The sequence below is a fragment of the Egretta garzetta genome, unplaced genomic scaffold, assembly GCF_000687185.1.
Source record: "Egretta garzetta isolate BGI_Z169 unplaced genomic scaffold, ASM68718v1 scaffold101, whole genome shotgun sequence".
Classification (NCBI taxonomy): Eukaryota; Metazoa; Chordata; class Aves; order Pelecaniformes; family Ardeidae; genus Egretta; species Egretta garzetta.
Genome location: NW_009258666.1, coordinates 1,135,925 through 1,148,424, shown reverse-complemented (window position 1 = coordinate 1,148,424; position 12,500 = coordinate 1,135,925). Strand labels below are relative to the sequence as shown.

Below are 12,500 nucleotides of genomic sequence, written 5' to 3'. Positions count from 1 at the left end.
AAATAAAACAGCGACAGGTAGGATTTTTTTTAATAGAATTGTGGATGAATAATTGTGAGCACTGGGCAGAATTAGTGGCTGTACAACTATTGGTATTTCAGTAGACATTTTGTGCTCAGCAAAACTTTTCTGTCTGGGCAATGTATTTTAGTCCTGAATATGGTGACATGACATGAAAATTATATTTGTTGTTGTTGTTCAACATATGTATTTGATAAAGTCTTTATGATGTTTCTGAGTTACGTGATGATGTTTGGTTGCTTAGATAGAGCAAGAGAAACTGGCTTCTATGAAGAAACAAGATGAAGACAAGGAAAAGCGGGATAAGGAAGACAAGGACAACAGAGAAAAAAGAGACAGATCCAGGAGTCCAAGAAGGTAATGAAAATGCGCAGACAATGTATCAACAGTACTCTAGAACAAAGTGAAGAATGCGTGGCAGAGAAAAATTAAATTAATGGGAAATAGCCCCTGCTATTTTGGCAGGCTAGCTTGACTTAACTACTGAACAGTAATTGCAAGTAAACTGGAGCAACTTTGACATAGGCATTGTTTACACTAGGAACTGTTTTTAATGGTTTATCTGTTCCAGGCTTTGTTCTTTTTGGTTTGGGGGGATTTTTGTTTGATTGACATCTTAATTCGGCTGTCAATAACTAGCAGAAAATGTGAAGTGGTCCTTACATGTGCTTTAACTGCTCTAGACAGTACTGAGAGTCTACCTGATTTAAAAGAGCTTTCAGCTGCTGAGTGTCACAGGTTTTATTATCCTATGCATGATTTATTATGTTATGCCATTAAATGGCACTTCTTTTTCCTAGACGCAAATCAAGGTCTCCTTCCCCTCGAAGGAGGTCGTCGCCTGTCAGAAGAGAGCGGAAACGCAGCCATTCTCGCTCCCCTCATCACAGAACCAAGAGCCGTAGTGCTACTCCTGCACCAGAAAAGAAAGAGGCGACTCCTGAGCCAGAACCCTCTGTGAAACCAAAGGAGACTGTTGTTCAAGAGGCAACTTCAAACAGGTAAGTGTGATAACTTTGTGTGTAGAAGTATATATTGCCTCTTGAAAAACGGAAACTATCCTAATATCTGTTTGGAGCTTGACTTGGGGGAATCCCTGCTTCTCCCTGTCCCCCTGCAGTGACAAAAGAATTTATTTAGTAATCTCCAGTAAGATTTCTTTTGTCCTGCATATAATTCTAAAGGCAGAGTGCTTAGCTGCCGCTGTGGTTTCATTGTCCTGGTCATCTTCCACTTCCGACATCATCTTGTTTTCTAGCATACATAGCCTGTATGTTACTTTTTCTTCTCTTTGAATTGTTGTACCATGTTCTAATTCTTTTCACAGTTTTGGAGCAGGCTGTCTTAACATCTTGTCAGAGGATGGGCAGAAGAATGTTCATTGTAGGGGAATGTCATGGCAGCTTCTAAAATGTTATTCCAAGAGCTATGGTTTGTATATACTTATAAATTAAGTCTTTATTTTTAACAGTGATATCCCAAAAGCTCCTAAACCTGAACCTCCTGTACCAGAGACTAAGGAAACTTCACCAGAACGTAATTCAAAGAAGGAGAGAGAGAAGGAAAAAGAGAAGACTCGTCAAAGATCCCCAACTCGGTCCAAGTCAAGGTCAAGATCTCGATCACGTTCTCCATCTCATTCTCGACCAAGAAGGCGTCATAGATCACGGTCAAGGTAGGACTTCCATTTATCTTGATTGCAAAGGTTGAGAAGTAATTATCTTCTTCTGATGGTGCCACTGAATGTAATGTTCTCAGGTAAAGTAGTGATGTTTTTAGAGATGTTGAGCTATGGGATGTTTTAGGCCAAATGAGAAAGATGAATTCAATGGATAAATGTGTTTGGGAGTTGTTTTCTTCCTATCCCTTCCTGAGAAGATGCTCACAATGACTAACACTGACTGGAGAAAGGATGGGGTACTGAATGCTGAGTGTGGCATTTGTTAGATAGTGGGAATTGTGTAGCCTTCTTTTACGAGATAGGTTTGATGCTGAAGATGATGTAAATTGACACACCCCTCCCCTTTTTTTGGATTATTTTACTTCTTAGTAGAGAGGTGTTGGTAAATTTTAAAGCACTGATTGTGTCTGAATGTACCACTTTGCATCATAATCTAAATGCTACTTTAATGTGATATGCTTGGAGAAAGGCAACTTTACACGCAGTGCCCTGAGGATAAATTTTCCTCAAATCTGAAAATTAGATAGTTGCTTTTCATTTGAATTTTTGATTGTGACAGGTCTTACTCCCCTAGAAGGCGACCAAGCCCAAGACGACGGCCATCACCAAGGAGGAGGAGCCCTCCCAGGCGAATGCCTCCCCCACCCAGACACAGAAGAAGCAGATCCCCTGTGAGGCGGTAAGATTCCCTTTTTTGAGACAACTGAAAATGTTAAACTTTGGAAGTTGAAGGGAACATTAGTTGTGAGGAGTGAGCGTTATCAAAATTACCTTGTTCACTTTACCTCAGTGCTGTCAGGATTATGATCTGAGTGATGTAAAAACTGCAGTGTCATATTTCAGAAGCGTGTTGTGGGGGAGCGTAATAGTAGCTGTGAAATGATTTCTTTTGACTTGAAATAGTGATGAGAATTCTGCCTTTTTGAAAAGTGGCAATTTCAGAACTGTAACTTCGTCAAATGGCTCTGGATAGCTCCCAGCACAGACTGACATGACATCCTTTATGACTTTTTTGCTTAAGTCTCAATTTTTTTTTTTTTCCTGCCTGGGGAAAAAATTAGAACAAGTAACTGGATTTTACTTTTTGGCAGCTCTTTAATTATGACTTGCATTTCCATCGCATAGAATTAAAATAAAATTTAAACTTTGATGTGAAATGTGTTTCTTCATGTTCTTTTACTTTAAAAAAAACCTTCAAGGTCTGCTCTCCAGTGTTGGAGGTTGTGTTTTTGACAGCAGAAGCAATTGTTCTAGTAGCAAAGCTCTGAGTTGCCTTGCAAATAAAATTATGTACTTATGGCAATGTCTAGAATAGACATTCATCTTCATAGGAAGAGAATAGATTCTTGCCCTCTTCGTAGAAGAGAATTAAAGCGTTGCTTTCTTGTGCACAGTAGTTGCTCTTTTTTGGGAAGGAACAGTTCTTCCTTTTTATGACAAGGTGATGATTTTTTTTTTTTCGGAGTTTGCAAAGTTGTTCATTTCACACAGTTACTGGGAAAACTCTGAAAATATCAAACATGTATGTTGCGAGATGTACAAGAGCTCCTTTTCAGCAAATGTTTATCTCACTCAAGGTAGGGTTTCTTTTTTCCAGGTTCTCAGGAATTCTGCAGCCAAAGGTGGATTCTGCAGGTACACAATTGCAACAGAACTTGCCACAAATTTTGCCGCAGAATTCTAGAGGCCCTACCTTTTTAAAATTAAAAAGTAAAGATGAAAGACTAAAACATAAGAATGGATAGATTGATTCTGAATTGTTAAGTTGTCTGAAATGTTTACCTCCTGGTGTAAAAACTTTTTAGTGTATTTGCACACTAAACTCTTAAACAGATCTGTTCTGAAGATCATTAAATCCCATGTGCTAACGCGGAGAATTCTCTTAACCATCCAAAAGTTAGAGAGCCCAAACAAAACTAATTGCTCCCAGGAGAAAAGCTTAGTTGTAGTCTGTAGATTGACAGAAAGCAAGCAGAGGTAACACTAACAATTTTTTGCTCACTGTTGTAGTTTAAAAATAACTGTGGAAGATTGGTTGTTAGTCTCCTCTTCTACAAACCAAGTGTTGAAGGCTGCCCACTATGTTTTGGAAGTGCTGTTGTATGTGGCTCTGTATATGTGCTTGCAGACAAATGCAATTCTGTGTTCATGCTCAAACATTTCTTAAGCTGGCTAGTCAGAATCTAATGTTACTTTTGATTTACAGGAGAAGACGGTCATCAGCATCCTTATCTGGCAGTAGCTCTTCCTCCTCCTCCTCACGTTCCCGATCACCACCAAAGAAGCCACCTAAAAGAACCGTATCCAGTCCTCCTCGCAAAACGCGTAGGCTCTCTCCTTCGGCAAGCCCTCCTAGGCGGAGGCACAGACCATCCCCACCAGCAAGTCCACCTCCAAAACCACGTAGGTCTCCAACACCCCAGCAGTCGAATCGTTCAAGAAAAAGCCGTGGCTCTGTTTCGCCTGGCAGAGCATCAGGTAACCAAATAAAAATTTGTATTCCAGCAGCCTTATCATTTTGTGCTTTTGTTTTCTCAAAGATGGTGTGTACAGTTTGTATGGGCAGAAAAGCATGCAAGAATGTAGCGAGTTACAACTGAGTTATTTGACTTTGTCTTTTAGCACCCAAACATAAGAGTACCGAAAAAAGAGAATCTCCTTCGCCAGCACCAAAACCAAGGAAAGCAGAACTGTCTGAATCAGGTACGGCTTCCACTTTTCAACACTGGTTTTGGGTGAGGTTTTTAATCAAAGATGCGTGACAATAAAAGGCAGTGGTAAAGTGCTGAACCCTCTTGATAGACTGGCATTGAAAGCAAGCGTTTTCAGAAGTATAAAGATGATGATTTGGGGGTGGGAGGAAGCATGCGTGATCATCTACTGCAATATGACTTGGCTTCTGCCTGAATAAGGCAAATTTGTATCTTCAGTTTCAATATTCTGTCCATGTATGTACCTTTTCAGAAGAAGATAAAGGAGGTAAAATGGCTGCAGCAGACTCTGTTCAACAGAGGCGTCAGTACAGAAGGCAAAATCAACAGTCTTCATCTGGTATGGATGACATGGATTTCCTAAACTGGATTGTGGTTTACTTTTGCAGGAAGTGGTGTTAAGTTCAAATACTGATGAAAATTATTTGCTGTGTGCGCTGCAATGCTGTTGTAAACTTAATTCTAGATTTACCACTGGTGGTGAAATCACTTTTAATTATTACTCATGAGGAATAAAGTATCATTTTTAAGGGTTTTCTCTTGTTAATTGGTTTGCATCTTTAACAGTTGCATGTTTAAACTCTTAACGTCACACACAAATACTGTTTGCTATGGATTACTTAATCGGTTGTTGCAATAGGTTATTTCCTAATATTTTGGACTCTTGTATGCTTGAGATCAGTAAACTAACCTGGGCCTGGTATAGGTTTGTGTCCACTTAATCTTTCTGTAAGTAACTGCAGTTCATCTTTTAAATTGCCTGGCTAGGCAAATCTTATGTGGACAGTTAGGTTGCTGCAAAAACTTTTACCCAGCTCCAACGGACTTACTTATCGCTTGACTTCAGCTAACATTCTTAGCTGAACTGCTTTTAAGTAGAGGCTTCTTACTTTGTGGGAGAGGGGGTTAGTACAGTGCAGTTTAAACTGCAGTTATAACCCTACCAGTAACTGTGTTAGTATTGTAATGAGAATCATTTTCTAGAGAGTGATTCTTCTACGTTTATAGATTCTGGTTCTTCATCTTCGTCTGAAGAGGAGAGACCTAAAAGATCCAATGTGAAGAATGGGGAAGTTGGTAGGCGTCGACGCCATTCACATTCACGCAGTCCATCGCCGTCTCCACGAAAACGACAGAAGGAATCCTCCCCTCGGTAATGGCTTAAGTTGGGCAACTGACATTTTTTTCCCATTTACTTAGTGTTGTTTATCTGCTTTGCAACTGTCAGCAAATAGACAACAGAATTAAGTCATGTCCAGTTTGCCCAATCTTGTTTCAAGATTGCATTCTTGTTGTGCTCATTTGGTAAGAATTACTCTGAACTTTATTTGAATGTGTTCATTTTTACTTCAAATATATGGCAGATAGATTTGTTTTGTTTTGTTTTTCCTCCACTGCTATCAGGATGCAGATGGAAAAGAGGTGGCAATCGCCAGTGATGAAAAGGTTGGTTAGAAGTTAATCTGTCAAATAGGATTTACACACAGCAAATCATTTAGACAGGCTCTCATTTATTTTGTCATGGATTAGTATTTGCCATCCTTTGGACTTGCGCACTTAAAGTAGTAAGGTGAGGGAAATTCAGGCTGATGTGTTCCTTAATGTGTTGGATCTGGGATCATTTTACTGGAGAAAAAAAAAAAAGGAACACCTGCTCTGTCTCCTTCATTGTTCACTATTGTTAATTCACATAAGCCTGTAACAGCTAATAACAGAAGTGCTATTAGCATCTTACTGATGTCTGAAAACCACTGAATGCTCGTGTTCTTTGGGGGTTTTCTAATTCCACGTACACAGAGTTGAAAGGCAGGTGAGCACTGCTTTGTATTCTTGCTGCCATTGACGTTCTGGCTAAAACGCTTCTGTAGACTTGCAACAAATGATTAAGATCTTGATGTTCTGGGTCACAGATAGAATTTTCAGAAGTTTTCCTGCATTCATGAGGTACTTGGAACTACTGGTAGTAGACAAGTAGTAGGCTAGTAATGAACTTTATTTTCTCTTTTTATGTAGGCAATATTGTTAACACTTTTTATTCAATTGCTTGCTCTGTGTTGATCTCAGAACATGGGAAGGTGCGGGAAGCTGGGTGCTTATGGGTTTATTAGTCTGATATAATGACCCTTGTGAGTAATCTGTAATTAAGACCTAGCTAGAATATAGTTGCAGCGTACGTAATGATGTATGAGATAAAGTATGACTACTTCTACAAATTAAGACCATTCTAATTATGGATCTTGTCAAACAATTCTATGTAAAACAGATTGGAATTCGAAGATCTTAATCTGTTTTGCAACATACTACATTTACCTACTGCCTATTGTGTAAATACACATTTAACTAGGGCAACCATGACATTTGAAGGGGGGTGGTTTTTTGGATCATAAAAGGACACTGTGTTTTGGAGCAAACTCTTCTATAAAAAGTGTAACTCATTGCCTTGGAGAACAGCAGCCAGTGTATCTGAAATCAAGTCTCAGTTTATGTAGGTGAGCTTCTTTGCTTTTTCATTACTCTAATTTTTTCCTTTATCCAGTCATTTTATCTGAATTGCTTTTTTTAAAAAGCAATGTCTTACTTTACAAAATACCAATATCCCTATCCTTTAAAACTCTATGAGTATGTCTTTGATTAAAGTTTCCCATCTCAGAAGTCTGTTGTAAGCCTTGCAGGGCAGAAAATGACTCATTTTGTGAATAATTTTAATCCAGATAGCTGCAGTTCAGCAACAACTCTGATTTTTCTCTGCATTTCAAGAAATAAGTCATTTTGGATTTCAGATCCATAGATAAAAGCTGTTCTCAAGAGCACAGTTTCACACTGTTTAATCTGATCCATCTTCAGACTGCCGCTGAACGCAGTTTTGCTCTGCCTGACACAGATGGGCATTCCCAGTTCCTCCTTTGTGTCAGATCTGGCAATCATGTCACTGCATGATGACAAAGAGGTGGTTTTGTTGGATTAGTCTGGTGGATCAGGAAGCTGGTCTGACTCATTAGATGATCACTAGATTCAGTGCAAGGGACATGGCAGAAATGAGCTTTCAGGAGAAGAAAATGGGAGAGAGTTGGGCTTCCTCTTTGGCTACCAGATGCAAATAGGCCAGGTTAAGCAGAATGTGAAATTGTCTCATGACTGCTGTAGCTGTCTCTGAGAATTACGGTAAAGTAAGTGTTGTCTCACACCCTTTAGAAAGGCTTGAGTATATTTTTTTCATCAGTGGTTCTAATAGAATTTGACTTGGAAGTGCATGAACAAGATTATTTTGTATAGTGAAAGCAGAAGAACAAAAAAAATAATCTCATGTCTCAATTACAACTCCTCTGAGAAATCCCTCTATCTCTTTAGTAGGAGGAGGAGAAGTCCATCACCCCCACCAGCCAGGCGGCGACGCTCTCCTTCGCCTGCCCCTCCTCCTCGGCGGCGGCGGTCCCCTTCGTTACCTCGTCGAAGGTAGTGTGTTGCATTTTTGTCATGAAGCGGTTGCTTTTGGTTTGTTCGTTTCCAGCGATGACCTATAAAAAGAAATGCTGTGATTGAGAAAACCGGTTTCTTGATTCATAGCTTACTGAGGGGACTGTAGTTTTGCTAGTGAGGTTTTGTGTGGCCTGGATATCATTTGAAGAAGTTTGGTATTAAAAAAAGTTTTAAAGAATTTTTAGAGGGATTCTTTCTCCCTTTTTTGGGTGAATTGCAAAACACTTGTAACTAATTCACAAGCCTATGTGGCACCTAAATATTTGTTTTCTTTGTAGGTCTCCATCACCACCCCCACGCAGGCGCTCACCTTCTCCACGGAGATACTCTCCACCGATACAGAGACGATACTCTCCTTCACCACCACCTAAGAGAAGAACAGCTTCTCCTCCCCCTCCACCTAAAAGAAGGGCATCACCTTCTCCACAGTCAAAACGCAGAGTCTCCCATTCGCCACCACCAAAACAAAGGAGCTCGCCAGCTGCTAAGAGGCGTTCACCTTCGATATCTTCCAAGCACAGGAAGGGATCTCCTCCCAGTAGATCCAATCGGGAAACACGTTCTCCACCACAAAACAAAAGGCATTCACCTTCACCACGGCCTAGAGCTTCTCATACCTCTGCAAGCCCACCGCCACCACGAAGGGGAGCTTCAGCTTCACCCCAGAGAAGACAGTCTCCATCTCCAAGCACTAGACCCATCAGGAGGGTGTCAAGAACGCCAGAACCTAAGAAGACAAAGTAATAAATCCATCTTTATTCTCGGTGGTTTCGTGAGGGCTTTTTTGTTTTGTTTTAATGCAGTGGGAATAGCCAGGGAATTGCGTTGAAATGGCTCTCATATATTGAGATTGCTCAAGTGCTGGCAGCTCTGTTCAGCTTCCACCACCATAACATTGATTTTTGGAAGTTTATTAGATCGGAAGCATCTGTTAAAATAAAGCAGAACTTGGGGCAAAGCATTAAAGAGGCTTTATGTGGGGCTTGAGGGTTCTGGGTACTTGAGCACTGGGACTGAGCATGTGAAAAGAATTTTGAGAGAAATTTTGTTGCTAGTGTTGTTTAAAGAAAAATGAACTTTCTCTTACTTGAAAGCTAACTCCAGAAGGGAACCAGCACTTTTCATTTGCTAATGAATCATTTCATAAGTGATCATCCAAGAGGAAAAAAAAAAAACAAACAACCTTTAACAACCTTCAGAATTTTAGCAGTTTTCTTTAGTGTGATGCCACTCTTACAAGCAAATAGTCCAGAGTATGGTGCTGGCTTATTTAATTCAGGAAGAAAAAGTAGCTGAATGTAAGGTCTTGCACTCTTTCTTCACTGGATGATAAAATAGCATTGCTATTCTCTTGACTCCTAATGAGGTTATAAATTAGTCATATCAGAAGAAAGGGAGCAATCATTCCTGCACAACAATGGTAGTATTGTTTAACAAGCTATCCAGTTGCAATATCTCTTTGCATTACGGATCTACAGTGGCATTAGATTGTTTTGCCTTTTTGTAACATATGCCAGCAAACTAATGGGTTTTTTAAGTGGCAGCTTAACCAGTTTAGAAGCACATAAGTTCATCTGGCTTTTTTGTTAAGTTTTATGTTCTTGTTTTGTCTTTTATATCTCTTAATGCTAGAATCTAAGTGTAGCTTTTCTGTTTTTAAGGGCTTCCACGCCAAGTCCACGATCTGCGAGACGGGTGTCGTCATCACGGTCTGCATCAGGGTCGCCTGAGCCAGCACCGAAAAAACATCAAGGACCTCCATCTCCTACTCGGTCTCGTTCCCCTTCTGCAAACTGGTCACCTGCAAAAAAGGCTAAAAGCCCAACTCAGAGCCCATCACCTGCAAGGGTATTTGTTTGCTAATCAAAGCAATCCTGGTTTGGGTTATATGGCAAGTTATTTTCATGAAGGCTTAGCTGCTGAACAGCTCTAAGCTTTGGGGGGAGGGGGGGTGTATCCTTGGGGTGGTATTTTCATAGTTAAAAATATTTTAAAAACAATTTGTAACAAATTTTTTCAAACTTAACATCTCTGGAGTCTGTAAAAAGTGCTATTATGTATAGATTTTAACTTCTGGAAGAAAAGACTTTCCTGTTTCATGAGTGTACGTGAGTTTCATGGTCTACAGGGTGAGGTGGTCTTATTTATACTTGGTAGTCTTACATGCAAACTCAGGCTATTCCTAACAGGAAGAGAACAGATTGTTTGGTGTCCTTATCTGTTCTGCTAAGGTGTTTCCAAGGGACACTTCCATTCTGTGCCGGAAGAGTGTTTGAAGGAGTTAGACTCCACCTGCAGTATTAATTTTTATGAAGAGGCTTGCCTGTCGTTACGACGAGCGTATCAAGTTTGCTTGGGGTTATGTTCTGGTTTAAACAGACACAGCACAGCTGTGCGTTACGGTGTCTGTCTCCTAGGATTGCTGCTGTCAGTTGGACTAGGAATGCGACTTTCCCCCAGCTCTGGAGACGGTGTTGAGTTTACTGAGTGTCAGATGTTGCTCAGTCCATTCAGATTTCCCAGGGTGGTTGTGGGCTTGTTTTAACGACCTTTTGAAGCCTTAGGAATGAGCTGTAATACCTGTTGAATTGTTTGTTACAGAATTCGGATCAAGAAGGGGGTGGAAAGAAGAAGAAGAAAAAGAAGGATAAGAAGCATAAAAAGGATAAAAAGCACAAGAAACACAAAAAACAAGGAGAGGGCTGCGGCTGCTGTAGCAGCTGCTGCTGTGGCTGCAGCAGATACCACCTCCGCACAGGAAGATCAGGAAGCAGAGACAGAACCCAAAAAGGTAGGAATTTGGTACCTGTGCTTTACTTCTAAAGAGTCTGATACAAGAAAATAGGCGGAGGTGAATGTGCATAGTACTGTGGATGGTCTAAACAGCAGCCTTACTTCAGAAATGCTACTTGGTGTCGGTCTCGTGATTTTTACTTGATGACTGGGGAGGGCTGCAGTCTGGTGTAGCTTTCAGCGTGTGAAGAAATGCTTTCTTTTTGTTTGAAGGAGACAGAAAGTGAACCAGAAGACAACCTTGATGATCTAGAAAAACACCTGCGAGAGAAGGCACTGAGGTCAATGAGGAAGGCGCAAGTGTCACCCCCATCCTAGGCTGAATCCTTTGATAAAATGTACATTTTATTTGGTTTGTACTCAGAATTCAATTTCAAATTGCTAAATGTGTTTGAGCTTTAGAATATAACATTTGTTGTAATAATTGCTAGGTTGAGGTTCACCATGTACAAAGGGCATGGATTTACATTACAAAAGGTGTCCACAGTGTACTAGTGACATTCTTTCATTGACAGTCAACATAATTGCATTTAGAGCGAGACTTTTTAGAAGCTGTAGGAATTTGTTTTGAAGGTTTTAAACATGACCGCCCATTCCCTAGTTTCTTTGAAATTCAACAAAGCCTTTAGCATAATTTGTGAGGCTCTCGTTTGACTTCTTTTGTAGCCACTTACGTTATGCTACTAACCTTTGTGGTTTGTAAGCTTGCCCAGAAGTAAAACCACTGCAGAATTACCGAGGAATTACATCTCTTTTAATGCTTTCTACTGTTGCCTGCATAGTCTCCATTAAAGCGAATCAAGAATAGCGATTTCGAGTGGTACCTAAATGAAAGCATGTTGTTTACCAGGACACTGTGGGTTTATATTGATGTAACATGTTGATTTGGAACACTGGAATTTCATTTGTATTTTTATGTTCTTTTTTTAAAGGGCAGTTTCCATGATCAGCAGTCCCAGAAAAATTCCTTCAGTTACATAAATTTTTTTGTTTGTGAGATGTCGTTGCCCCATCCATAAATCTTGTCTCGTTATGGTTCTTCTGAATGGTATAAGCGACTTTCAGAGATGTGGTCTTTGAAAGTTTGAGGAACCTGAACTTTGGATATTGTCATGTTTTCACTGTTTTTTGTTTTTGTTTTTTTAACTAAAGCTATATAAAGCTTGTGGATTAAACAAAATAAATTTCTAAATTTAAACAGATGTTGGCTATTTTTATATGAACATTTACATTTGCTAATCAGCTTTCTTTTGTACAGGGTTAATGAATACAGATACGAAAAAGTATTTGATCCAGTATGCTGGCTTCTGAAAAATTGGGGCTTTTCTTTTTAACTGTCCTGGGGTAGCAGAAATAGCCCTTTGTTAACTCAGTGATGCTCCTGTCGTGTCTGCATTGGTGTTCTTGCAAAGCAAGAGTAAAGCCATCTGGTCAGCACTCTGTTAGGATGGATACGCTTAAAACAAACAAAATACTTGCTGGTGAAAATTGCTTGTTGTAGCAAGTAAATAAAATGTTTCAAGGTCCTGCAAAAACAAATGAACAGCAGGTTTGCGTTAACGTAGTTACAAGCTTTAGTCATGTAAACACTGGTCTGAACGCTCATCTAGGGAATCCCGGTGGCTCGCTGCCTTTCTCGTAATCATATTTGAAACTTGCTGGATTGCTACTGTCGAATTTCTTCAAGAATTCCAGTTCTCTTTCTGAAACCAAGTCAATTCTGAAGTCTGAGGTTCCTCTGGAAGGAGGAATGGAACGTGCTTTTGAAATTTTTCTGTCCTGCATCTGCAGTAGCTGTGATGTGCACAATTCAACGT

At 40.0% G+C, this 12,500-nt stretch overlaps 1 protein-coding gene across 1 annotated transcript in view; it reads left to right on the top strand.

Moving 5' to 3' along the window:
• SRRM1 (serine and arginine repetitive matrix 1) overlaps window positions 1-12,494 on the top strand; it is an 18,564-nt gene extending 6,070 nt beyond the window's left edge. Inside the window, 16 exon segments of the mRNA XM_035903956.1 lie at window positions 1-17; window positions 266-378; window positions 822-1,022; window positions 1,493-1,696; window positions 2,262-2,381; window positions 3,909-4,180; window positions 4,325-4,405; window positions 4,667-4,753; window positions 5,449-5,566; window positions 5,818-5,859; window positions 7,762-7,866; window positions 8,169-8,630; window positions 9,552-9,738; window positions 10,492-10,580; window positions 10,582-10,681; window positions 10,897-12,494. The exon segment at window positions 1-17 is cut by the window's left edge and continues 154 nt beyond it. Of these exon segments, the coding sequence (XP_035759849.1) occupies window positions 1-17; window positions 266-378; window positions 822-1,022; window positions 1,493-1,696; window positions 2,262-2,381; window positions 3,909-4,180; window positions 4,325-4,405; window positions 4,667-4,753; window positions 5,449-5,566; window positions 5,818-5,859; window positions 7,762-7,866; window positions 8,169-8,630; window positions 9,552-9,738; window positions 10,492-10,580; window positions 10,582-10,681; window positions 10,897-11,001 (2,303 nt within the window). The 3' untranslated portion in view covers window positions 11,002-12,494.
• Window positions 12,495-12,500: the final 6 nt, after the last annotated feature.